Source organism: Salmo salar, unplaced genomic scaffold, assembly GCF_905237065.1.
Source record: "Salmo salar unplaced genomic scaffold, Ssal_v3.1, whole genome shotgun sequence".
NCBI classification, from domain to species: Eukaryota; Metazoa; Chordata; class Actinopteri; order Salmoniformes; family Salmonidae; genus Salmo; species Salmo salar.
In genome coordinates, this window is record NW_025548519.1 from 20,759 (window position 1) to 45,201 (window position 24,443).

A 24,443-nucleotide genomic window follows, 5' to 3' on the forward strand; every position below is an offset into this window, starting at 1 on the left:
TCCCTTCCCTTCCCCTCCTTCCTTCCTTCCCTTCCCTCCTCCTTCCTTCCCTCCCTCCCCTCCCTCCCTTCCCCTCCCTCCCTCCCCTCCCCTCCTCCCCTTCCCTTCCTTCCTCCCTTCCCTTCCTTCCCTCCCCTCCCTCCCCTTCCCTTCCTACCCTCCCTTCCTTCCTTCCCTTCCTTCCCTCCCTCCCTCCCTTCCCTACCCTCCTTCCCTACCCTCCCTTCCCTTCCTTCCCTTCCTTCCCTCCCCTCCCTTCCCTTCCCTTCCCTACCCTCCCTTCCCTACCTTCCTTCCCTCCCTCCTCCCTTCCCTCCCCTACCCTCCCTTCCCTACCCTCCCTCCCTTCCTTCCCTTCCCTCCCTTCCTCCTTCCTTCCCTTCCTCCCTCCTTCCTCCCCTCCCTTCCCTCCTTCCCTCCTTCCTCCCCTCCCTTCCCTTCCCTTCCCTCCCTCCCTTCCCTTCCTCCTTCCCTTCCCTCCCTCCCTCCTTCCCTCCTCCTCCCTCCCTCCCTCCTCCTCCTTCCCTCTCCCCCTCCCTCCTCCCTCCCCTCCCCTCCCCTCCTCCCTCCCTCCCCTCCTCCCCTCCTCCCCTCCCCTCCCTTCCCTCCCCTCCCTTCCCTCCCCTCCCTCCCCTCCCCTCCCTCCCTTCCCCCTCCCTTCCCTCCCTCCCTCCCCTCCCCCCTTCCTCCCCTCCCTCCCTTCCCTTCCCTACCCCTTCCCTCCCTCCTTCCTTCCCTTCCCTCCCCTCCTTCCCTCCCCTCCTTCCTTCCCTTCCCTTCCCTTCCCTTCCTTCCTTCCCTCCCCTCCTTCCCTTCCTTCCTTCCCCTCCTCCCTCCCTCCCTCCCCTCCCTCCCTTCCCTCCCCCTCCCTCCCCTCCCCTCCCTCCCCTCCCCTCCCCTCCCCTCCCCTCCCTCCCCTCCCTCCCTCCCTCCCTCCCTCCCCTCCCTCCCTCCTCCCTCCCTCCCCTCCCCTCCCTCCCTCCCCTCCCCTCCCTCCCTCCCTCCTCCCCTCCCTCCCCTCCCCTCTCCCTCCCTCCCCTCCCTCCCTCCCCTCCCCCTCCCTCCTCCTCCCTCCTCCTCCCTCCCCTCCCCTCCCTCCCTCCCTTCCCTCCTCCCCTTCCCTCCCCCCTCCCTCCCTCCTCCTCCCTCCCCTCCTCCCTCCCCTCCCCTCCTCCCCTCCCTTCCTTCCCTTCCTTCCCTCCCTCCCTCCCTCCCTCCCTCCCTCCCTCCCTCCCCTCCCCTCCCTCCTCCTCCCCTCCCCTTCCCTTCCCTCCCCTCCCCTCCCTCCCTCCCTCCTCCCTCCCTCCCTCCCCTCCCTCCCCTCCCCTCCCTCTCCCTCCCTCCTCCCTCCCTCCCTTCCCCTCCCCTCCTCCCTCCCCTCCCTCCCCTCCCTCCCTCCCCTCCTCCCTTCCCTTCCCCTCCTCCCTCCCCTCCCCCTCCTCCCTCCCTCCCTCTCCTCCCTCCCTCCCCTCCCTCCCCTCCCTCCCTCCCTCCCTCCCTCCCTCCCTCCCCTCCCTCCTCCCCCTCCCTCCCTCCCTTCCCTCCCCTCCCCTCCTTCCCTCCCTCCCCTCCCTCCCCTCCCTCCTCCTCCCTCCTTTCCATTTCAGTTCTAAAGAGCCTTTCCAGAAAATGACCACAAAACCAACAACAACATGAACACAAAAGCACTTAGCTGAAGGACGATCCCTCTCTGTTTTCACAAATGTGTCAAATCTAATCATCACACACACACACACACACACACACACACACACACACACACACACACACACACACACACACACACACACACTCACACACACACACACATAAATCAATTCATCAATTTGAGCCTCTTTCTATTTTTTTAGGGAGTAGTTCAGCTTTAATATTGCAGATATATTATGGCTTCCTTCAATGTAATTGTCTGCATCATTTCCAATCCCCATATATATTTTGTAAATATATATACACTACATGACCAAAACTATGTGGACACCTGCTCGTCGAACATCTCATTCCAAAATCATGGGCATTAATATGGAGTTGGTTGACCCCTTTGCTGCTATAACAGCCTCCACTCTTCTGGGAGGCTTTCCACTAGATGTTGGAAACATTTTGCAGGGACTTGCTTCCATTCAGCCACAAGAGCATTAGTGAGGTCGGACACTGATGTTGGACGATTAGGCCTCACTTGCAGTCAGGGTTCTAATTCATCGCAAAGGTTTTCGGTGGGGTTGAGGTCAGGGCTCTGTGCAGGCCAGTCAAGTTCTTCCACACCGATCATGACAAACCCTTTCTGTATGGACCCCGCTTTGTGCGAGCAGGAATTGTCATGCTGAAACAGGAAAGGGCCTTCTCCAAACTGTTGCTACAAAGTTGGAACCACAGAATCATCTAGAATGTCATTGTATACTGTAGCGTTAAGATTTCCCTTCACTGGAACTAAGGGGCCCGAACCATGAAAAACATTCCAAGACCATTATTTCTCCTCCACCAAACTTTACAGTTGGCAGTGTGCATTCAGGCAAGTAGCATTCTCCTGGTATCCGCAAATCCCAGATTTATCCGTCGGACTGCCAGACGATGAAGCGTGATTCATCACTCCAGAGAATGCGTTTCCACTGCTCCAGAGTCCAATGGCGGCGAGCTTTACACCACTCCAGTTGGCGTTTGGCATGGTGATTTTAGGCTTGTGTGCTGCTGCTCGGCCATTTCCTGAAGCTCCCGATGGAAAGTTCTTGTGCTGATTGTTGTTTCCAGAGGCAGTTTGGAACTCGGTAGTGAGTGTTGCAACCGAGGACAGATGATTTTTACACTCTACGCGCTTCAGTACTCGCGGTCCCGCTCTGTGAGCTTGTGTGGCCTACCACTTCGCGGCTGAGCCGTTGTTGCTTGTAGACGTTTCCACTTCACAATAGCATCACTTACAGTTGAACGTGGCAGCTCTAGCAGGGCAGAAATTGTACAAACTGACTTGTTGGAAAGGTCGCATCCTATGACGGTGCCACGTTGAAAGTCACTGAGCTCTTCAGTAATGCCATTCTACTGCGGGTGTGACAGAAATAACCAAATCCACTAATTTGAAGGGGTGTCCACATACTTTTGTATATATAGTGTATGAAGGGGTGTACATATAGATGGAGGCCTAGGGAAGAGGGTCCCATTTGGGAAACACCCTACATGTGTTATTCATGAGATTCAACATATCCCTCCCTCCCTCCCTCCTCCTCCTCCTCCCCTTCCTTCCCTTCCCCTCCCTTCCCTTCCCTCCCCTTCCCCCCTTCCCTTCCCTTCCCTCCCTTCCATTCCCTTCCCTCCCTTCCCTTCCCTCCCTTCCTTCCCTTCCTTCCCCTCCCTTCCCTTCCCTCCCCTCCTCCTTCCCTTCCCTTCCCTTCCCTCCTCCCCTCCCCTCCCTCCCCTTCCCTCCTTCCCTTCCCTTCCCTCCTTCCCTTCCCTTCCCTCCCTCCCTTCCCTCCCTTCCTTCCTTCCCCTCCCTTCCCTTCCCTTCCTTCCTTCCCTTCCCTTCCCTCCCTCCCCTTCCCTTCCCCTCCCTTCCTTCCCTCCCCTCCCTTCCCTTCCCTCCCTCTCCTCCCCTCCCCTCCCCTTCCTTCCCTTCCTCCCTTCCCTCCCCTCCTCCCTTCCTTCCCCTCCTTCCCTTCCCTTCCCTCCCTTCCTTCCCTTCCCTTCCCTCCCTTCCCCTCCCTTCCCTTCCTTCCCTTCCCTCCTTCCTTCCCTCCTTCCCTTCCTTCCCTTCCCTTCCTTCCCTTCCCTTCCTTCCCTTCCCTTCCCTTCCCTTCCCTTCCTTCCCTTCCTTCCTCCTTCCCTCCTTCCCTCCCCTCCTCCTTCCTTCCCTCCCTTCCCTTCCCTCCCTTCCCTTCCCTTCCTTCCTTCCTTCCCTTCCTTCCTTCCCTTCCTTCCTTCCCTTCCCCTTCCTTCCCTTCCCTCCTTCCTTCCTTCCCTCCCTCCTCCTTCCTTCCCTTCCCTTCCTTCCTCCCTTCCCTTCCCTCCCCTCCCTCCTCCCTTCCCTTCCTTCCCTCCCTTCCCTTCCTTCCCTCCCTCCCTTCCCTTCCCTACCCTCCCTTCCTTCCCCTCCCTTCCCTCCCTTCCCTTCCCTTCCCCTCCTTCCCTCCTTCCCTTCCCTTCCCTCCCTTCCCTCCCCTTCCCTTCCCCTCCCTTCCCTTCCCTTCCCTCCCCTCCTCCTTCCCTTCCCTCCCTTCCCCTTCCCTTCCCTTCCTTCCCTCCCTCCCTTCCCTTCCCTTCCCTTCCCTCCCTTCCCTTCCCTTCCCCCCTTCCCTCCTCCCTTCCCTCCCTCCCTCCCTCCTCCCCTTCCCTCCTCCCCCTTCCCTTCCTTCCCTTCCCTCCCCTTCCCTTCCCTCCTTCCTCCCCTCCCTCCTCCCTCCTCCCTTCCCTCCCTCCCTTCCCTTCCTTCCCTTCCCTCCCTCCCTCCCTTCCCTTCCCTTCCCTCCCTCCCCTCTCCCTTCCCTCCTTCCCTTCCCTCCCCTTCCCTTCCCCTCCCTCCCTCCCCTCCCTCCCCTCCTCCCTCCCCTCCCCTCTCCCTCCCCTCCCTCCCCTCCCTCCCCTCCCTCCTCCTCCCTCCTTTCCATTTCAGTTCTAAAGAGCCTTTCCAGAAAATGACCACAAAAACCAACAACAACATGAACACAAAAGCACTTAGCTGAAGGACGATCCCTCTCTGTTTTCACAAATGTGTCAAATCTAATCATCACACACACACACACACACACACACACACACACACACACACACACACACACACACACACACACACACACACACACACACACACATAAATCAAATCATCATTTTGAGTCTATTTCTCCCCTCCAGTCTCATGTGTTCTATCCACTCTGAACAGCCAATGACAGAATGACACATAATGAACTGAAACTGATAACCATAGACGCCCTGCTGTCGTCACGGAGACGCCCGCTGACATCACAGAGACACCACACTGACATCACGGAGACGCCCCGCTGTCGTCACGGAGACGCCCCGCTGTCGTCACGGAGACGCCACACTGACGTCACGGAGACGCCACACTGACGTCACGGAGACGCCACACTGACGTCACGGAGACGCCACACTGACATCACGGAGACACCACACTGACATCACGGAGACACCATACTGACATCACGGAGACACCACACTGTCATCACGGAGACACCACACTGTCGTCACGGAGACACCACACTGTCGTCACGGAGACACCATACTGACATCACGGAGACACCACACTGTCGTCACGGAGACACCATACTGACATCACGGAGACACCATACTGTCATCACGGAGACACCACACTGTCGTCACGGAGACACCACACTGTCGTCACGGAGACACCATACTGACATCACGGAGACACCACACTGTCATCACGGAGACACCACACTGACATCACGGAGACACCACACTGACATCACGGAGACACCACACTGTCGTCACGGAGACACCACACTGACATCACGGAGACACCATACTGTCGTCACGGAGACACCATACTGACATCACGGAGACACCACACTGACATCACGGAGACACCACACTGTCGTCACGGAGACGCCACACTGACGTCACGGAGACGCCACACTGTCGTCACGGAGACGCCCCGCTGTCGTCACGGAGACGCCACACTGACGTCACGGAGACGCCACACTGACATCACGGAGACACCACACTGACATCACGGAGACACCATACTGACATCACGGAGACACCACACTGTCGTCACGGAGACACCACACTGTCGTCACGGAGACACCACACTGTCGTCACGGAGACACCATACTGACATCACGGAGACACCACACTGTCGTCACGGAGACACCATACTGACATCACGGAGACACCATACTGTCGTCACGGAGACATCACACTGTCGTCACGGAGACACCATACTGACATCACAGAGACACCATACTGTCGTCACGGAGACACCATACTGACATCACGGAGACACCACACTGACATCACGGAGACACCACACTGTCGTCACGGAGACACCACACTGACATCACGGAGACACCATACTGTCGTCACGGAGACACCATACTGACATCACGGAGACACCACACTGACATCACGGAGACACCACACTGTCGTCACGGAGACGCCACACTGACGTCACGGAGACGCCACACTGTCGTCACGGAGACGCCCGCTGTCGTCACGGAGACGCCACACTGACGTCACGGAGACGCCACACTGACATCACGGAGACACCACACTGACATCACGGAGACACCACACTGACATCACGGAGACACCATACTGACATCACGGAGACACCACACTGTCGTCACGGAGACACCACACTGTCGTCACGGAGACACCATACTGACATCACGGAGACACCACACTGTCGTCACGGAGACACCATACTGACATCACGGAGACACCATACTGTCGTCACGGAGACACCACACTGTCGTCACGGAGACACCATACTGTCGTCACGGAGACACCCCAAAAGTCAACCAGGTCTCACAGTGTGATGGCAGAATTAGACGTTCACCTATGTTTCTCAAACGTCAAATTTCAAAGTTGTTCCAAATGTCAAATGTCTAAGTGTTTAGGTATTCACTCCACTTTTGTAAGGTTAGGGTTCAGTTAAGGCATTAAGTCTGAATGGTTAAGTCTGTATTTGACGTCAACATCTGACTTTGGTTGTAAAGGTTGCATGTTTGAATTCAGCCACGGAAAGATGTTTTTGATATTTTGTTTAAAGCCTTAACCTTTATCCTTAACCATTCAGAATTAATGACTAACCTTAACCTTAACCCTTATCTTAACCGTTCAGAATTAATGACTAACCTTAACCCTTACCTTAACCATTTAGAATTAATGACTAACCTTAACCCTTACCTTAACCATTCAGAATTAATGACTAATCTTAACCCTTATCTTAACCATTCAGAATTAATGACTAACCTTAACCCTTACCTTAACCATTTAGAATGAATGACTAACCTTAACCCTTACCTTAACCATTCAGAATTAATGACTAACCTTAACCCTTACCTTAACCATTTAGAATTAATGACTAACCTTAACCCTTATCTTAACCATTCAGAATTAATGACTAACCTTAACCCTTACCTTAACCATTCAGAATTAATGACTAACCTTAAAATGTTCTGTTTGGAACCACTTCGGAATTTGAGATTTGAGAAACATGGATACACGTCTAATTCTGATGTGAGACTGAGAGCTTGTTGCAAAATGGTGTGTGTGTGTGTGATTCTGCCTTGTCCTTGTGTGTCTCTCTCTCTCTCTCTCTCTCTCTCTCAATTATACATCTCAGTATAACTCCAATCTAATGGAACATGATGATACACATTGAGGCAGATGCCAGGATCCATGGTGGAGCCACCCAGCCTGGTCCCTTTAGACTGTTATAATGGACTTGAATGGTCTGTCTGTGTGTGTGTGTGTGTGTGTGTGTGTGTGTGTGTGTGTGTGTGTGTGGTGGGTGTGTAGAGAGAGAGAGAGAGGGAGAGCGAGAGAGAGGGAGAGGGAGAGAGACACCCAGCCTGGTCACTTCAGACTGTCATAATGGACTTTAATAGTAGAGGTTTAATAGGGCCGATCGATGGGAGGATCTGAGGGTCCCAAATGGCTCCCTATTCCCTATGGGCCCTAGTCAAATGTAGTGCACTATGTAGGGAAGCATCCTGTGTCTGATTGCTGGCTCTCTCTCTCCCTGGTCCCTCTGAGGGCGATTACAGTGAAGAGAAGTAATAATCTGATATCATTATGGTCGATGGATACATGGCTCATCCATAACTGCTGCACTGTGTGTGTGTGGTGTGTGTGTGTAGAGAGAGAAAGACATAGATAGAGAGTGAGGGTATGTCAACCGCGCACACACACACACACACACACACACACACACACACACACACACACACACACACACACACACACCACCACTTTCCCGGTTTTATAGACTCTCTCCAACCTCCTACTTCCCCTCCTGTTGACTGAGTGGTTTTCTCTTTTCTGTCTCTCTTCTCCTGTTGCAACACTTTCCTCCCCATCCCCATATCCCTCTCTTCTCTCCTCTGTCCCAGTCTGTCTCTCTCCTCCTCTCTTCCTCTGTCCCAGTATCCCTCTCTCCTCCTCTCTTCCACTCTGTCTGTCCTCCTCTGTAGCTCTCCTCCTCTCCTCCTCTCTCCTTCTCTGTCCTCCTCTGTAGCTCTCCTCCTCTCTCCTCCTCTCCTTCTCTGTCCTCCTCTGTAGCTCTCCTCCTCTAATCCTATCTCCTCCTCTCCTTCTCTGTCCTCCTCTGTAGCTCTCCTCCTCTAACCCTCTCTCCTCCTCTGTCCTCCTCTGTAGCCCTCCTCCTCTCCTTCTCTGTCCTCCTCTGTAGCTCTCCTCCTCTAACCCTCTCTCCTCCTCTCCTCCTCTGTCCTCCTCTGTAGCTCTCCTCCTCTCCTCCTCTAACCCTCTCTCCTCCTCTCCTCCTCTGTCCTCCTCTGTAGCTCTCCTCCTCTCCTCCACTCTCTCTCTCCTCCTCTGTCCTCCTCTGTAGCTCTCCTCCTCTAACCCTCTCTCCTCCTCTCCTCCTCTGTCCTCCTCTGTAGCTCTCCTCCTCTCCTCCACTCTCTCTCTCCTCCTCTGTCCTCCTCTGTAGCTCTCCTCCTCTCCCACTCTGTTGCTCTCCTTCTCTCCACCTCTGTCAGAGTGTCCATCCCTCTCTCTTCCTCTCCTCCTCCTCCCAGCCTGTCCATCCCTGTGTGTTGAGATGTCGTCCCTACTGAGAAAAGAGATGCAGAGGATGTTGTTTAGACCTGAAGGACAGAAACTACAGAAGTTTATAGAGATACATGAAGCAACACCAGGAAGACATTTTCTCTGTGTCTACGGTAAAAATCAGCATCTTCTGTTTCATTTGTTTGATTTTATTGTTCATTTGTTTATTCAATCATCTTGCTTTCTTTTTTATTTTGTACGATTCTCTCCTTCTATTTCTCTTTCTAAATGATGTTCTGTCTGTTTCCGTGCGTTTTTTCTTCTTTTTAATGATGGATTGATGGTCCCGTGTGGCTCAGTCGGTAGAGTATGATGCTTGTAATGCCAGGGTTGTGGGTTCCAGTCCCACGTGTGACCAAATCTCTTTCTAAATGATGTTGTGGTTTTTCTTCTGTTTTCTTCCGTTCTTACTTTCCTTTGGTCTCTGATGCAGAGATGACGATGTTTCTGTTTTAGGTCTACTTGTTCTTTTTAATGACGGATGGATTGTTTTTTCAAAGACCTCAGGGAAGTCTGTTGATGAGGAGGTTACTAGGGTCATATAACAAACTACATCTGCTATGGAAATTAGGCTTGAATAGTTTGTCTTTGGATACAGTCCGTGAACGTCACCAATAGAGGAGTGTTACTTCTACTCGCTAATTGAATTTCCAATGCTGGATAACATCCGTTGTCCTCGGGAAAACGGCATCCCTTTTGGAACAATGCATTTTGTCCCTATTGGTAAAAACAACATTAGCTTTGCTTGAGAAAACGGCTTGACTATTCCTTTCCAAAACATAATTGTTGTCCTCTGGTCCACAGTGACCAAGACCAAAGAGGTGCAGCTGTGTGTGGTGAGATCTCGGAAATCACTGTATTCTGGATCAAACAAGTTGCTGAATTCCCAGAAATCCGGATCGAAAAAGAAGCTCAAGTCTCAGTTTTGCCTGAGTTCCTGCTTGGAGGACTCCTACCTGAGGACGGAAGTCTGGCTCCTCCAGGACCTCACTCTGCTGGACGGGCGGGATCCGGATGTGGTAAGGAACATCATTCTCAGATTTTGCATTACATCCGTGTTTACATTTAAGTGTTGACTCTAGGGGCTGCCATGATTCTGTCCTCACTGCAAGGTGAACAGTTGTTCCATTACAACATTTGCTGTGACATTCTTCTTCTTCTTCTAGTCCCCCTTTGATGACCTCACCTCCCCTCTCTTCTCTCCCCCCCTCCCTGTAGGACGACCCGTGTTTCCTGATGCACTTCTCCACTGTGCGGTCGGTGACGGCCTTCAGCTGCGGCGCCAAGTACTGCATGGCGCGGGCCCTGGTTGCCCTGAGCGAAAAGCACTGCGGGCGACCTTTGACTCTGGTGAACTATGACCTGGCCTACATCAGTCCGTCGTCTATATATTTGAACAGAGGAGACTGTGTGGTGCTGATGCAGATATGTTTCTACGCTGCTAACCTGGTGTGTCTGTCCTTGTGCCCTGTACCTCTGGACTGACAGAGATATTTGGATTTGGATTTATTGTGGATCCCCAAGGCAGCAGCTACTCTTCCTGGGGTCCGGCAAAATGCAAGCAGTTATACCATTTTAGAGAGAGAGAAAGAGTCTGAGGTGTGTGTGTGTGTGTGTGTGAGTGAATCATAGGCTCTACCATGTATCAAGAATACACTATTTAAAATGACTGTCTTTCCAGATTTCTAAGTCTCTGTGTTGCATGTACTTATAAACCTTCTGTCTCTGTTCTGATTCTGAACGTTCTAACACTGTTCCTCAAGCATGTGAAATGATTACAGCTAATAATCGGAATAAAATGTAACAACTTTCCTTTTGTCTTCTTATGTTCTCATTCCATCAGTTTGAGAAGTTTTTCATAATTTTTCTCTTTGAAATATCTTCCGTAGATGGCAGCAGCAAAACTAAATCAACAAACTCTGACATCATGCGGTTATTTTTGATGACCAAATCAAAGACAGTAGAGTGACAAGATGACCAAATCAAAGACAGTACAAGAATAAAGATGACCAAATCAAAGACAGTACAAGAATAAAGATGACCAAATCAAAGACAGTACAAGTATAAAGATGACCAAATCAAAGACAGTACAGTGTAAAGATGACCAAATCAAAGACAGTACAGTGTAAAGATGACCAAATCAAAGACAGTACAAGAATAAAGATGACCAAATCAAAGACAGTACAAGAATAAAGATGACCAAATCAAAGACAGTACAAGAATAAAGATGACCAAATCAAAGACAGTACAAGTATAAAGATGACCAAATCAAAGACAGTACAGTGTAAAGATGACCAAATCAAAGACAGTACAGTGTAAAGATGACCAAATCAAAGACAGTACAAGTATAAAGATGACCAAATCAAAGACAGTACAAGTATAAAGATAGGCTGAAAGTGCTTCTCCAACAGAAATCCCCGATCACGGTTGTAGGTGAAGGCGATGTCATGGCGACGCTGGCTCGCTAAGCTCATGCGCAGAAACACGTCATCGGGTCTAACGGTCGTCTCTCGCCAAATTGCGCATGTGCAAGCCGTCAAAGACACTCCTCGACTTTCACGAGGTTGTAGTAACAACATGTTCACAACTACTTAAGACGTTGGCTCTGATCTAGGTAGTGCCTTTCGATTTCGAGAAAATGAACAACTATTGAAAAATCTTTCACTTCTCTCATTGATTTATCAAACTCCGGCCTGGTCTGTTTCGCGATGTTGCGCCTCTGGGTTTAGAAACTCTGTGACCAACTTTCCTGATCTAAAAAAAAAATATTTACAGCTACATTATTACAATTATTAAAACACTTCAAATAAATGAATTTAAATAAAAGGTATCAAATAAATTGGGTATAAAATGGTTTAGAAAAGGTTTTTTAACGACATTTGTCCGGATAGGCGCATGCGCAGGACCAGAGAACGGCCGCGTGCCTGGCGCCAAAATTCGAAAAGCGGAGGGGAGTGTTCTGTTGTTGACAGCACCAGCTCTCCTTATAGCGTCGTGGTTTTTACACGTTATTACAACATATCGAAAAGGATTACTTTGGAAATACTTTGGGAAAGGACAACGCAAAGATGCACATCAAATCTATTATCTTAGAAGGATTCAAGTCCTACGCGCAGAGGACAGAAATCAACGGATTTGATCCGCTCTTCAACGCTATTACTGGACTTAACGGGAGTGGAAAATCCAATATTCTCGACTCGATATGCTTTCTATTGGGGATAACCAACTTGTCTCAGGTAATATGCTACTTATTCATTAATACGCAGAGATGTTAGTTTTTATCCAGTGAGCTAAAGACATTTCCTTGACGTTAGCTAGCTAACGTTAGCTTACTGTGCCCAGGTTCATCGGCGGTTACAGTAACGTTAGTAGAGAAACTAGCGAGCTGTAACGTTATTTCCATCTGATCTTAAATTATCTCCCAGGTGCGAGCGGCCAATCTCCAGGATTTGGTGTACAAGAACGGTCAGGCCGGCATCACCAAAGCCACGGTGTCCATAACATTTGACAACGCAAACAAGAGCCAGAGTCCGCTTGGGTTCGAGACCCACGACGAAATCACGGTCACAAGACAGGTAAATTTGTTCTCCTCTTGCCTCTATTCCAGTTTGTGGGAAGAGTAATGTTGATGAATAAAACATGTATGCCTTGCTCCAGCAGGTCCAAACTAAGGGATACTACTAGCTAACTACAACTTCTGTCAGGTGTTCTGATTGAACCTTTATGGCATAGCTGGTAGCTACTGCGTTAGGTCTGAAAATAGTCCCAACTAGGACGGTTCTCCTTCCCATAATCACTACACTAACTGTCCACTGACGTGATTTCTCAGCTGTATTGTTACTAGTCATGATTTTCACTGTGATGACGTGATTTCTCAGCTGTATTGTTACCAGTCACTCAAACTAGTCATGATGGTCACTGTGATGACGTCTCATGCGTCAATCACTGCACTGATGTTGACTGCTTACTACTGCGTTATTAGCTATTCATACTGACCTTAATGCCTTTCCTATAAAACTATTTATTACTTTACCTCATCCTCTTGTTCTACTCACAGATGGTGAGTAGCTATTATTAGTCAATCAAACTGTAGAGGACTCTCTTAAAAATGTTACTATGATGGAGTGGATTCTCAGTTCTCTGTGTCCTTCTCCAATCCCAGGTGGTGATAGGTGGTAGGAACAAGTACCTGATCAACGGGGTGAATGCCAACAACACCAGGGTACAGGATCTGTTCTGCTCTGTGGGACTCAATGTTAACAACCCCCACTTCCTCATCATGCAGGTAGGTGTTTAAACACCACAAGTACCTGGGGTGTGTTCATTAGTCCCACATTGTAGCAAAAAGTTCTAGAAATAACTTGAATCTTTATTTTTATATATTTATATACTTCTCTTTACAATATTTCAGGGGAGAATCACCAAGGTTCTGAACATGAAACCGCCTGAGGTAAGTCTATATACACACACACTGTAGAATCATGAAGTCTTGTAATTACTTGAAGCTTCCGTACTACACACACTCCACGCACGCTTCCTGTGGAAAGACAGACACACAAACACTCCTTTGCCCTCCTCTCTACATCTCCTCTCTAACCTTCCTCTCTCCTCTGTAGATCCTAGCCGTGATAGAGGAGGCAGCAGGAACCAGGATGTAACTCTAACCTTCCTCTCTCCTCTGTAGATCCTAGCCATGATAGAGGAGGCAGCAGGAACCAGGATGTAACTCTAACCTTCCTCTCTCCTCTGTAGATCCTAGCCATGATAGAGGAGGCAGCAGGAACCAGGATGTAACTCTAACCTTCCTCTCTCCTCTGTAGATCCTAGCCATGATAGAGGAGGCAGCAGGAACCAGGATGTAACTCTAACCTTCCTCTCTCCTCTGTAGATCCTAGCCATGATAGAGGAGGCAGCAGGAACCAGGATGTATGAGTGTAAAAAGATCAGCGCCCAGAAAACCATTGAGAAGAAGGAAGCCAAACTCAAAGAAATACAGACGGTGGGGCCGCCATTTTACCTGTGTTAACGTAGCTCTGTGTTTCCTGGTCCTGGGGACCCAAAGGGGTGCACGGTTTGTTTTCTCTCTAGAAAACGAAGTTCAATTCTTCATCACGCCTTTAGTTGAATCTAGGTTCAACCCTGTGGCTCAGTTGGTAGAGCATGGTGTTTGCAACGCCAGGGTAGTGGGTTCGATTCCCACGGGGGGCCAGTACAAAAAAAAAAATGTCATGAAATGAAATGTATGCATTCACTACTGTAAGTCGCTCTGGATAAGAGCGTCTGCTAAATGACTAAAATGTAAATGTAAAAACTCTTCATCATTTAGTTGAATCTAGTGTGTTAGTGCTAGGGATCCCCAGGATTGGGGAAACGGACGTAGCTCCTACTATCAAAAATGGTGCCTTGGATTTTGGTCGCATTTGACTAATTTGTGTTTGGTTGTGTTCAGATCCTTAATGAAGAGATCACTCCTACCATGGAGAAGCTGAAGGAGGTAGGAAGTCCCGTTTTTAAGATGAAATCATCACTTCAGCCCAATACAAGACCTTTCTATCTGTTTTGCCAATGTTTACATCCTTGTCCCCTGATGTGTGACCCTGGAATAAACACCCCCAAGGATCTTTAATACACGTTCCTTCCTGTCCATCCCATGTGACTCAGTTGGTAGAGCATGGCACTTGTAATGCCAGGGGTTGTGGGTTCGATTCCCACGGGAGACCAGTAGGAATGAATAATGTATGCATTTCAGTAGAGTAAGTGGTTCTGGATAAGAGCGTCTGCTAAATGACTCGTATGTAAATGTCTCCCCTTCATTAACCATCTTTATCCTTTCTGTCTTCCTTCACGGTCCTCTGTCCGTCTCTCCGTCCTCTCTCCGTCCCTGTGTCCTCCTGTAGGAGCGTTCTTCATACCTGGAGTACCAGAAGTTGATGAGGGAGATAGAACACCTGAGTCGTCTGTACGTGGCCTGGCTGTTTGTCTGCGCTGAGGAGACCAAGGTACACACACACACACACACTGAAGGTCCTGTGTGGAATATTACCTCATGTTTTAGCTGCTGTGGTGTCTTGTCATGTTGTGGTGTCTTGTTGTGGTGTCTTGTTGTCATGTTGTGGTGTCTTGTTGTTGTGTTGTGGTGTCTTGTTGTTGTGTTGTGGTGTCATGTTGTGGTGTCTTGTTGTTGTGTTGTGGTGTCTTGTTGTTGTGGTGTCTTGTTGTTGTGTTGTGGTGTCTTGTTGTTGTGTTGTGGTGTCTTGTTGTTGTGGTGTCTTGTCATGTTGTGGTGTCTTGTTGTCGTGTTGTGGTGTCTTGTTGTTGTGTTGTGGTGTCTTGTTGTTGTGTTGTGGTGTCTTGTTGTTGTGTTGTGGTGTCTTGTTGTTGTGTTGTGGTGTCTTGTTGTTGTGTTGTGGTGTCTTGTTGTTGTGTTGTGGTGTCTTGTAAGCCCAGCAATGTCCGTTGGGGATGAATAACAAAGTGAATGTGATTGAATTCACTGTGATTTGGGTTCACAGGTGAAGTTTAATGGAACTGTTGTTGATTTAAATCTCAGGTCAAGTCAGCGGAGGACCTGAAGGTAATGCAGGACTCCATCACTCAGCTGCAGGCCAGCATGGCAGAAAACGAAAACAAGGTCCAGGAACTCTCCGCCCAGATACAGGAACTGCAGAAGAAGAGGGACCAAGTAATGAAATGCTATTCAATTCAATACAACTTTATTAATCCATTCTGGGAGCGTTGGAGAAGAAAAAACACGTGTTGCAGATAACATAGAACACGGATGGGCACCACTTCTCTAATGTGAATGAATGATTGTGGCAGATCTATGCAACACGTTTCTATCTGCAGCTGTTGAATCTCATTGAATGAGCTCTTTGGTCACGGACAGTTATATTTCAAACATTTGGCTTGGAGGTTATTATATTTGACTATGTTCTGTCGGGTGTCCTGGTGCCTGTCGGGGGGGGTCCTGGTGCCTGTCTGGGGGGGGGTCCTGGTGCCTGTCGGGGGGTGTCCTGGTGCCTGTCGGGGGTGTCCTGACGCCTGTCTGTCTCTCCTGCCCTACAGGAGGTTGGTGGAGTGCTGAAGGGTTTAGAGGAGACTCTGTCTGAGGTCCAGAGGGTCGATGCTAAAGCCCAGAGTGCTGTGGACATGAAGAAACAGAACCTGACAGAGGAGACCAAGAAGAGGAAGGAACTGGTGAAGAGCATGGAGGAGGTGAGAGGAGGGAGGATGAAGAGAGAGGGTGTGAGGGGGAGGGGGTGTAGCGGTGGTGTGTGTGTGTGTGAGAGAGAGAGGAAGACGAGCAGACAGCCTGAAATATGACTAACTAAAACCACTGTCTCTCTGTCTCTGTCCGTGTTCCCCCCAGGATAAGAAGATGCTAGTTGTTAAGGAAGGAGAGGTATCCAAGGTAGCAAAGAAGCTGTCTGCCCTACAGGAGGAAGGTCAGAAGGACAGCGCCGCCCTAGAGGCAGCACAGAGTCACTTCAAGGCTGTGTCCGCAGGGCTGTCCACCAATGAGGACGGGGAAGAGGCCACGCTCGCCGGACAGATGATGACCTGCAAGAACGACATGAGTAAAGCTGACACCGAGGCCAAACAGGTGAGAATGGATTGGTTCATAATGGAATATATATGCAGCACTGTTGATTGATTTGAGTAAAGCTGACACAGGCCCAACAGGTGACGATGACCTCTGACCTCTATCTGACCTACGACCTTCAAAGAATGCAAACTGAATGAGAATGACGACCTCAATAAAAGAGTTGTGAATCAGAGTTCTTCCTGCTGCGTTGGATGAGTATCTCTAAGGCTTCATTCTCTTCCTGTCGGTTGTTCTCCCCAGGCCCAGATGAAGCTGAAGCATGCCCAGCAGGAGTTGAAGGCCAAGCAGGCGGAGGTGAAGAAGATGGACTCTGGTTACCAGAAAGACCAGGAGGCCTTCAACACTGTCAAGAAGAACAAGGAGAAACTAGAGGCTGATATGGAGAAACTACAGTACCAAGGTAGAGGAGAGAGAGAGAAACTACAGTACCAAGGTAGAGGAGAGAGAGAGAGAAACTACAGTACCAAGGTAGAGGAGAGAGAGAGAGAAACTACAGTACCAAGGTAGAGGAGAGAGAGAGAGAAACTACAGTACCAAGGTAGAGGAGAGAGAGAGAGAAACTACAGTACCAAGGTAGAGGAGAGAGAGAGAGAAACTACAGTACCAAGGTAGAGGAGAGAGAGAGAGAAACTACAGTACCAAGGTAGAGGAGAGAGAGAAACTACAGTACCAAGGTAGAGGAGAGGAGAGAGAGAAACTACAGTACCAAGGTAGAGGAGAGAGAGAAACTACAGTACCAAGGTAGAGGAGAGAGAGAGAGAAACTACAGTACCAAGGTAGAGGAGAGAGAGAGAAACTACAGTACCAAGGTAGAGGAGAGAGAGAGAAACTACAGTACCAAGGTAGAGGAGAGAGAGAAACTACAGTACCAAGGTAGAGGAGAGAGAGAAACTACAGTACCAAGGTAGAGGAGAGAGAGAGAGAAACTACAGTACCAAGGTAGAGGAGAGAGAGAGAAACTACAGTACCAAGGTAGAGGAGAGAGAGAGAAACTACAGTACCAAGGTAGAGGAGAGAGAGAGAGAAACTACAGTACCAAGGTAGAGGAGAGAGAGAGAGAAACTACAGTACCAAGGTAGAGGAGAGAGAGAGAGAAACTACAGTACCAAGGTAGAGGAGAGAGAGAGAGAAACTACAGTACCAAGGTAGAGGAGAGAGAGAGAGAAACTACAGTACCAAGGTAGAGGAGAGAGAGAGAAACTACAGTACCAAGGTAGAGGAGAGAGAGAGAGAAACTACAGTACCAAGGTAGAGGAGAGAGAGAGAGAAACTACAGTACCAAGGTAGAGGAGAGAGAGAGAAACTACAGTACCAAGGTAGAGGAGAGAGAGAGAGAAACTACAGTACCAAGGTAGAGGAGAGAGAGAGAGAAACTACAGTACCAAGGTAGAGGAGAGAGAGAGAAACTACAGTACCAAGGTAGAGGAGAGAGAGAGAAACTACAGTACCAAGGTAGAGGAGAGAGAGAGAAACTACAGTACCAAGGTAGAGGAGAGAGAGAGAGAAACTACAGTACCAAGGTAGAGGAGAGAGAGAGAGAAACTACAGTACCAAGGTAGAGGAGAGAGAGAGAGAAACTACAGTACCAAGGTAGAGGAGAGAGAGAGAGAAACTACAGTACCAAGGTAGAGGAGAGAGAGAGAGAAACTACAGTACCAAGGTAGAGGAGAGAGAGAGAGAAACTACAGTACCAAGGTAGAGGAGAGAGAGAGAGAAACTACAGTACCAAGGTAGAGGAGAGAGAGAGAAACTACAGTACCAAGGTAGAGGAGAGAGAGAGAGAAACTACAGTACCAAGGTAGAGGAGAGAGAGAGAGAAACTACAGTACCAAGGTAGAGGAGAGAGAGAGAGAAACTACAGTACCAAGGTAGAGGAGAGAGAGAGAGAAACTACAGTACCAAGGTAGAGGAGAGAGAGAGAGAAACTACAGTACCAAGGTAGAGGAGAGAGAGAGAGAAACTACAGTACCAAGGTAGAGGAGAGAGAGAGAGAAACTACAGTACCAAGGTAGAGGAGAGAGAGAGAGAAACTACAGTACCAAGGTAGAGGAGAGAGAGAGAAACTACAGTACCAAGGTAGAGGAGAGAGAGAGAGAAACTACAGTACCAAGGTAGAGGAGAGAGAGAGAGAAACTACAGTACCAAGGTAGAGGAGAGAGAGAGAGAAACTACAGTACCAAGGTAGAGGAGAGAGAGAGAGAAACTACAGTACCAAGGTAGAGGAGAGAGAGAGAAACTACAGTACCAAGGTAGAGGAGAGAGAGAGAGAAACTACAGTACCAAGGTAGAGGAGAGAGAGAGAGAAACTACAGTACCAAGGTAGAGGAGGAGAGAGAGAAACTACAGTACCAAGGTAGAGGAGAGAGAGAGAGAAACTACAGTACCAAGGTAGAGGAGAGAGAGAGAAACTACAGTACCAAGGTAGAGGAGAGAGAGAGAAACTACAGTACCAAGGTAGAGGAGAGAGAGAGAAACTACAGTACCAAGGTAGAGGAGAGAGAGAGAAACTACAGTACCAAGGTAGAGGAGAGAGAGAGAAACTACAGTACCAAGGTAGAGGAGAGAGAGAGAGAAACTACAGTACCAAGGTAGAGGAGAGAGAGAGAGAAACTACAGTACCAAGGTAGAGGAGAGAGAGAGAAACTACAGTACCAAGGTAGAGGAGAGAGAGAGAGAAACTACAGTACCAAGGTAGAGGAGAGAGAGAGAGAAACTACAGTACCAAGGTAGAGGAGAGAGAGAGAGAAACTACAGTACCAAGGTAGAGGAGAGAGAGAGAAACTACAGTACCAAGGTAGAGGAGAGAGAGAGAGAAACTACAGTACCAAGGTAGAGGAGAGAGAGAGAAACTACAGTACCAAGGTAGAGGAGAGAGAGAGAAACTACAGTACCAAGGTAGAGGAGAGAGAGAGAAACTACAGTACCAAGGTAGAGGAGAGAGAGAGAGAAACTACAGTACCAAGGTAGAGGAGAGAGAGAGAAACTACAGTACCAAGGTAGAGGAGAGAGAGAGAAACTACAGTACCAAGGTAGAGGAGAGAGAGAGAGAAACTACAGTACCAAGGTAGAGGAGAGAGAGAGAGAAACTACAGTACCAAGGTAGAGGGAGAGAGAGAGAAACTACAGTACCAAGGTAGAGGAGAGAGAGAGAGAAACTACAGTACCAAGGTAGAGGAGAGAGAGAGAAACTACAGTACCAAGGTAGAGGAGAGAGAGAGAGAAACTACAGTACCAAGGTAGAGGAGAGAGAGAGAGAAACTACAGTACCAAGGTAGAGGAGAGAGAGAGAGAAACTACAGTACCAAGGTAGAGGAGAGAGAGAGAGAAACTACAGTACCAAGGTAGAGGAGAGAGAGAGAGAAACTACAGTACCAAGGTAGAGGAGAGAGAGAGAGAAACTACAGTACCAAGGTAGAGGAGAGAGAGAGAAACTACAGTACCAAGGTAGAGGAGAGAGAGAGAGAAACTACAGTACCAAGGTAGAGGAGAGAGAGAGAGAAACTACAGTACCAAGGTAGAGGAGAGAGAGAGAAACTACAGTACCAAGGTAGAGGAGAGAGAGAGAGAAACTACAGTACCAAGGTAGAGGAGAGAGAGAGAAACTACAGTACCAAGGTAGAGGAGAGAGAGAGAAACTACAGTACCAAGGTAGAGGAGAGAGAGAGAAACTACAGTACCAAGGTAGAGGAGAGAGAGAGAGAAACTACAGTACCAAGGTAGAGGAGAGAGAGAGAGAAACTACAGTACCAAGGTAGAGGAGAGAGAGAGAGAAACTACAGTACCAAGGTAGAGGAGAGAGAGAGAGAAACTACAGTACCAAGGTAGAGGAGAGAGAGAGAGAAACTACAGTACCAAGGTAGAGGAGAGAGAGAGAGAAACTACAGTACCAAGGTAGAGGAGAGAGAGAGAGAAACTACAGTACCAAGGTAGAGGAGAGAGAGAGAAACTACAGTACCAAGGTAGAGGAGAGAGAGAGAGAAACTACAGTACCAAGGTAGAGGAGAGAGAGAGAGAAACTACAGTACCAAGGTAGAGGAGAGAGAGAGAGAAACTACAGTACCAAGGTAGAGGAGAGAGAGAGAGAAACTACAGTACCAAGGTAGAGGAGAGAGAGAGAGAAACTACAGTACCAAGGTAGAGGAGAGAGAGAGAGAAACTACAGTACCAAGGTAGAGGAGAGAGAGAGAAACTACAGTACCAAGGTAGAGGAGAGAGAGAGAGAAACTACAGTACCAAGGTAGAGGAGAGAGAGAGAAACTACAGTACCAAGGTAGAGGAGAGAGAGAGAGAAACTACAGTACCAAGGTAGAGGAGAGAGAGAGAGAAACTACAGTACCAAGGTAGAGGAGAGAGAGAGAGAAACTACAGTACCAAGGTAGAGGAGAGAGAGAGAGAAACTACAGTACCAAGGTAGAGGAGAGAGAGAGAGAAACTACAGTACCAAGGTAGAGGAGAGAGAGAGAAACTACAGTACCAAGGTAGAGGAGAGAGAGAGAGAAACTACAGTACCAAGGTAGAGGAGAGAGAGAGAAACTACAGTACCAAGGTAGAGGAGAGAGAGAGAGAAACTACAGTACCAAGGTAGAGGAGAGAGAGAGAAACTACAGTACCAAGGTAGAGGAGAGAGAGAGAAACTACAGTACCAAGGTAGAGGAGAGAGAGAGAGAAACTACAGTACCAAGGTAGAGGAGAGAGAGAGAAACTACAGTACCAAGGTAGAGGAGAGAGAGAGAGAAACTACAGTACCAAGGTAGAGAGAGAGAGAGAGAAACTACAGTACCAAGGTAGAGGAGAGAGAGAGAGAAACTACAGTACCAAGGTAGAGGAGAGAGAGAGAAACTACAGTACCAAGGTAGAGGAAGAGAGAGAGAAACTACAGTACCAAGGTAGAGGAGAGAGAGAGAAACTACAGTACCAAGGTAGAGGAGAGAGAGAGAGAAACTACAGTACCAAGGTAGAGGAGAGAGAGAGAGAAACTACAGTACCAAGGTAGAGGAGAGAGAGAGAAACTACAGTACCAAGGTAGAGGAGAGAGAGAGAGAAACTACAGTACCAAGGTAGAGGAGAGAGAGAGAAACTACAGTACCAAGGTAGAGGAGAGAGAGAGAAACTACAGTACCAAGGTAGAGGAGAGAGAGAGAGAAACTACAGTACCAAGGTAGAGGAGAGAGAGAGAGAAACTACAGTACCAAGGTAGAGGAGAGAGAGAGAGAAACTACAGTACCAAGGTAGAGGAGAGAGAGAGAGAAACTACAGTACCAAGGTAGAGGAGAGAGAGAGAGAAACTACAGTACCAAGGTAGAGGAGAGAGAGAGAAACTACAGTACCAAGGTAGAGGAGAGAGAGAGAGAAACTACAGTACCAAGGTAGAGGAGAGAGAGAGAGAAACTACAGTACCAAGGTAGAGGAGAGAGAGAGAGAAACTACAGTACCAAGGTAGAGGAGAGAGAGAGAGAAACTACAGTACCAAGGTAGAGGAGAGAGAGAGAGAAACTACAGTACCAAGGTAGAGGAGAGAGAGAGAGAAACTACAGTACCAAGGTAGAGGAGAGAGAGAGAGAAACTACAGTACCAAGGTAGAGGAGAGAGAGAGAGAAACTACAGTACCAAGGTAGAGGAGAGAGAGAGAGAAACTACAGTACCAAGGTAGAGGAGAGAGAGAGAAACTACAGTACCAAGGTAGAGGAGAGAGAGAGAGAAACTACAGTACCAAGGTAGAGGAGAGAGAGAGAGAAACTACAGTACCAAGGTAGAGGAGAGAGAGAGAGAAACTACAGTACCAAGGTAGAGGAGAGAGAGAGAGAAACTACAGTACCAAGGTAGAGGAGAGAGAGAGAAACTACAGTACCAAGGTAGAGGAGAGAGAGAGAGAAACTACAGTACCAAGGTAGAGGAGAGAGAGAGAGAAACTACAGTACCAAGGTAGAGGAGAGAGAGAGAGAAACTACAGTACCAAGGTAGAGGAGAGAGAGAGAAACTACAGTACCAAGGTAGAGGAGAGAGAGAGAGAAACTACAGTACCAAGGTAGAGGAGAGAGAGAGAGAAACTACAGTACCAAGGTAGAGGAGAGAGAGAGAGAAACTACAGTACCAAGGTAGAGGAGAGAGAGAGAGAAACTACAGTACCAAGGTAGAGGAGAGAGAGAGAGAAACTACAGTACCAAGGTAGAGGAGAGAGAGAGAGAAACTACAGTACCAAGGTAGAGGAGAGAGAGAGAAACTACAGTACCAAGGTAGAGGAGAGAGAGAGAGAAACTACAGTACCAAGGTAGAGGAGAGAGAGAGAAACTACAGTACCAAGGTAGAGGAGAGAGAGAGAGAAACTACAGTACCAAGGTAGAGGAGAGAGAGAGAGAAACTACAGTACCAAGGTAGAGGAGAGAGAGAGAAACTACAGTACCAAGGTAGAGAGAGAGAGAGAGAAACTACAGTACCAAGGTAGAGGAGAGAGAGAGAGAAACTACAGTACCAAGGTAGAGGAGAGAGAGAGAAACTACAGTACCAAGGTAGAGGAGAGAGAGAGAAACTACAGTACCAAGGTAGAGGAGGAGAGAGAGAGAAACTACAGTACCAAGGTAGAGGAGAGAGAGAGAGAAACTACAGTACCAAGGTAGAGGAGAGAGAGAGAAACTACAGTACCAAGGTAGAGGAGAGAGAGAGAAACTACAGTACCAAGGTAGAGGAGAGAGAGAGAGAAACTACAGTACCAAGGTAGAGGAGAGAGAGAGAGAAACTACAGTACCAAGGTAGAGGAGAGAGAGAGAGAAACTACAGTACCAAGGTAGAGGAGAGAGAGAGAAACTACAGTACCAAGGTAGAGGAGAGAGAGAGAGAAACTACAGTACCAAGGTAGAGGAGAGAGAGAGAGAAACTACAGTACCAAGGTAGAGGAGAGAGAGAGAGAAACTACAGTACCAAGGTAGAGGAGAGAGAGAGAGAAACTACAGTACCAAGGTAGAGGAGAGAGAGAGAGAAACTACAGTACCAAGGTAGAGAGAGAGAGAGAGAAACTACAGTACCAAGGTAGAGGAGAGAGAGAGAAACTACAGTACCAAGGTAGAGGAGAGAGAGAGAAACTACAGTACCAAGGTAGAGGAGAGAGAGAGAGAAACTACAGTACCAAGGTAGAGGAGAGAGAGAGAGAAACTACAGTACCAAGGTAGAGGAGAGAGAGAGAGAAACTACAGTACCAAGGTAGAGGAGAGAGAGAGAGAAACTACAGTACCAAGGTAGAGGAGAGAGAGAGAGAAACTACAGTACCAAGGTAGAGGAGAGAGAGAGAGAAACTACAGTACCAAGGTAGAGGAGAGAGAGAGAAACTACAGTACCAAGGTAGAGGAGAGAGAGAGAGAAACTACAGTACCAAGGTAGAGGAGAGAGAGAGAGAAACTACAGTACCAAGGTAGAGGAGAGAGAGAGAAACTACAGTACCAAGGTAGAGGAGAGAGAGAGAAACTACAGTACCAAGGTAGAGGAGAGAGAGAGAGAAACTACAGTACCAAGGTAGAGGAGAGAGAGAGAGAAACTACAGTACCAAGGTAGAGGAGAGAGAGAGAGAAACTACAGTACCAAGGTAGAGGAGAGAGAGAGAGAAACTACAGTACCAAGGTAGAGGAGAGAGAGAGAGAAACTACAGTACCAAGGTAGAGGAGAGAGAGAGAGAAACTACAGTACCAAGGTAGAGGAGAGAGAGAGAGAAACTACAGTACCGAGGTAGAGAGAGAGAGAGAGAAACTACAGTACCAAGGTAGAGGAGAGAGAGAGAGAAACTACAGTACCAAGGTAGAGGAGAGAGAGAGAGAAACTACAGTACCAAGGTAGAGGAGAGAGAGAGAGAAACTACAGTACCAAGGTAGAGGAGAGAGAGAGAGAAACTACAGTACCAAGGTAGAGGAGAGAGAGAGAAACTACAGTACCAAGGTAGAGGAGAGAGAGAGAGAAACTACAGTACCAAGGTAGAGGAGAGAGAGAGAAACTACAGTACCAAGGTAGAGGAGAGAGAGAGAAACTACAGTACCAAGGTAGAGGAGAGAGAGAGAGAAACTACAGTACCAAGGTAGAGGAGAGAGAGAGAAACTAC

The 24,443-nt window shown here is 48.6% G+C and overlaps 2 protein-coding genes across 2 annotated transcripts in view; both read left to right on the forward strand.

The window, feature by feature from the left end:
- Window positions 1-8,633: 8,633 nt before the first annotated feature.
- Window positions 8,634-10,569, forward strand: LOC123733116 (exocyst complex component 1-like). The gene is made up of 3 exons (XM_045712475.1): window positions 8,634-8,870; window positions 9,562-9,776; window positions 9,976-10,569. Exons 1-3 carry the CDS (start codon window positions 8,750-8,752, stop codon window positions 10,240-10,242), a joined length of 603 nt encoding a protein of 200 aa, XP_045568431.1. The 5' UTR covers window positions 8,634-8,749; the 3' UTR covers window positions 10,243-10,569.
- A 1,007-nt stretch (window positions 10,570-11,576) lies between these two features.
- Window positions 11,577-24,443, forward strand: part of LOC106596099 (structural maintenance of chromosomes protein 2) — a 52,243-nt gene continuing 39,376 nt past the window's right edge. Inside the window, exons 1-11 of the mRNA XM_045712474.1 lie at window positions 11,577-11,993; window positions 12,183-12,332; window positions 12,920-13,042; window positions 13,169-13,207; window positions 13,646-13,756; window positions 14,207-14,251; window positions 14,655-14,756; window positions 15,308-15,439; window positions 15,823-15,972; window positions 16,127-16,360; window positions 16,604-16,763. Coding sequence (XP_045568430.1) covers window positions 11,826-11,993; window positions 12,183-12,332; window positions 12,920-13,042; window positions 13,169-13,207; window positions 13,646-13,756; window positions 14,207-14,251; window positions 14,655-14,756; window positions 15,308-15,439; window positions 15,823-15,972; window positions 16,127-16,360; window positions 16,604-16,763 — 1,414 coding nt within the window. The 5' untranslated portion in view covers window positions 11,577-11,825. The remainder of the gene's footprint in view (window positions 11,994-12,182; window positions 12,333-12,919; window positions 13,043-13,168; window positions 13,208-13,645; window positions 13,757-14,206; window positions 14,252-14,654; window positions 14,757-15,307; window positions 15,440-15,822; window positions 15,973-16,126; window positions 16,361-16,603; window positions 16,764-24,443) is intronic.

Coding starts and splice junctions, on each gene's coding strand:
- LOC123733116 (XM_045712475.1), top strand. CDS start 8,750: ATGTCGTCCCTACTGAGAAAAGAGATGCAGAGGATGTTGTTTAGACCT. Junction 8,871..9,561: donor ACATTTTCTCTGTGTCTACG/GTAAAAATCAGC, acceptor TCTGGTCCACAG/TGACCAAGACCAAAGAGGTG. Junction 9,777..9,975: donor ACGGGCGGGATCCGGATGTG/GTAAGGAACATC, acceptor CCCTCCCTGTAG/GACGACCCGTGTTTCCTGAT.